The sequence below is a fragment of the Vollenhovia emeryi genome, unplaced genomic scaffold (assembly GCF_000949405.1).
Source record: "Vollenhovia emeryi isolate VEMERY1.0 unplaced genomic scaffold, V.emery_V1.0 DF943482.1, whole genome shotgun sequence".
NCBI lineage: Eukaryota > Metazoa > Arthropoda > Insecta > Hymenoptera > Formicidae > Vollenhovia > Vollenhovia emeryi.
In genome coordinates this window covers 1-2,274 of record NW_011962884.1, presented here as the reverse complement: position 1 = coordinate 2,274, position 2,274 = coordinate 1, and the positions used below count along the sequence as shown (strand labels likewise).

At 40.0% G+C, this 2,274-nt stretch overlaps 1 protein-coding gene across 1 annotated transcript; it reads right to left on the bottom strand.

Annotated features, from left to right (window-relative positions):
* Positions 1-875: 875 nt before the first annotated feature.
* LOC105565619 lies at positions 876-1,935 on the bottom strand (the record flags this gene model as incomplete). Its single annotated transcript, XM_012018957.1, has 2 exons — positions 1,845-1,935; positions 876-1,663 (listed from the first exon to the last, which is right to left on the bottom strand). Coding segments are annotated over exons 1-2 (879 nt in total), but the record flags the coding sequence as incomplete, so codon positions are not given.
* Positions 1,936-2,274: the final 339 nt, after the last annotated feature.

The following is a 2,274-nucleotide window of genomic DNA, read 5'->3' as shown; positions in this document are numbered from 1 at the left end:
AAATAATTTCTGTTCAGTCAAACGTTCTGCTGTAATGGTGAATAATTTTAATAATGTATAATAAGGAAATTTTCGTATCGCCATCACATTCTTATCAAATACATATGCAGTATTCAAGTAGCAGCAACAATTTTGCTGCAACAGCAAAATTATTTTTTTTCCGTGCGTATCATAGAAAGTATATAATTATAAAATAATGTGTGGTGTTAAAATAATCAATAAAAAGTAAACAAAAATAAAGAATGTTTTCTTACACGGAAAAGAAAGATTAGCTACCATATACTAACAGCTAACATTTTTGCAGCGAGAGCTATTACTTTTATAATAGTGGCAAAAGGTTTTACTACTATTACAAAGCTTTTGCAACTATTGCAAAATCAATAGCCCTCTCTGCAAAAAACTGTTAACTCTTCATATAGTAGCTAATCTTTTTATTCGTGTATAAATGTAAAAAATTAATAGTGGATTTCCACACCACCCTTGAGGTTCCACTAACGGCGCGTTAGGTTTTTAAAGTGGACCTTCGCCTGGAGCCCTATTGTACCACATTTTTCCTGGCAAAAATAATAATTTATGGAAATACAATCGATGACTTCGAGTAGCTGCGAGAGTTAATGCTCGTAGATACCCAAAGCGAAGAAAGTCAGATCATAAATTTTTTATTTTCGCCAGGGTTATAATGACCTTTTTTGTAAAGCTCAAACAGATAAGTTGGAGTCATATTACGTAACAGCACACAGAGATGAAAAAATTTCATCGACATGTGACCGTGCGTAATATGACAACAACTTATCATGTTTTTACTTGAGGTGCTCAAAATGGCTCCCTTCCATCCTCTCGCAAAGTATAGCCCTGTCTAAGATTGCGCTACGTACTCGGCGCAAGATCTCTGGACTTATTGTACGGCAAGCTCGTACAATTCTATTCTTGAGATCTTGAACGCTAACAGGTCGCGTTGCGTATACTTGCTCTTTTAGATGACCCCACAGAAAAAAGTCAAGTGGTGTGAGATCTGGTGAACGCGGTGGCCATTCGTGGGAACCGCGAAGACCGATCCAATGGCTACCGAACTTCTCATTTAACAAATTTATTTTCGCCTTGGCGGTGTGTGCAGGATGGCCATCCTGCTGGAACCACATGTTAACACGTGATTCCAGTGGCACCTCATCCAACAAGTCGACAAGCTTGTCTCGAAGAAATTTTCGGTACCCTTCGCCATTGACCTTACCATCAATAAAGTATGGCCCAATGATGTGGTCCCCGAGAATGCCCGCCCAAACGTTCACCGACCACCTGACTTGACTGTTTGCTTGCCGCATCCAGTGAGGATTCTCGATGGCCCAGTAATGTAAGTTATGGCGGTTGACGGTGCTATTATTAGAGAAAGTACATTCGTCCGAAAACAGAATGTACTTCGTAAAATAAAAATTTTCTTCACTTACATTAAGGAGCCACTGACAATATCTCATTCTGCGAGCTTCATCATTATTATGCAGCTCTTGAGTCAGGGTAACTTTGTAAGGATGGAAGTGAGCTGCTTTTAAAGCCCTACATACCGTTGCCTGGGAAACTCCTACATGCCGTGCGATGGTCCGTGTACTGACGTTTGGATCGTCAGTAACCATTTGTACCATTGGCATAGTATGTATAAGTGGAGTTCGCCCTGTATGAAAAAGCACTTAATGTAATGATAAAAAGACAAAATATTTAAAATTGTATTACCAAAAATCTTATAAAATATGTACCTGCACGCTTAATAGGTCTGAATTGTCCGTGTGTTCACAAACGCGATGCCAGTCTCGTAAAATCTACATGATATGGCTTTCTGCGTTCTAGGTACGTACGAGCATAAACTCTCGCAGCTACTCGCGGTTGTTCATTGCACTTCCGGAATATTATGATCATGTCGTACATTTCACTATTTGTGAAAACCATCTTGGCAACTAACGTGTTCCACGAGATGCGGTACCGAAGTGAGCTGAGACCAAACATGCTACGAACAAATGAATGTCGATCTTCAACCGATTTTCAATTGTTTCGTCAAAGCAGACGGTTCGTTCCACGGGTTCGTTCCTTCTACACACGTTCGTTCTTTGGTACACACACACACACGCACGCACGCACGCACGCACGCACGCACGCACGCACGCACGCACGCACACACACACACACACCATTCATGGAATTAAAAGTACCGTAAATTTCAGACCTAATAACTCAAAAAGTACTTAACGAAAACATACTTTATTATAACATTTTGGAAAACTGTTGAAA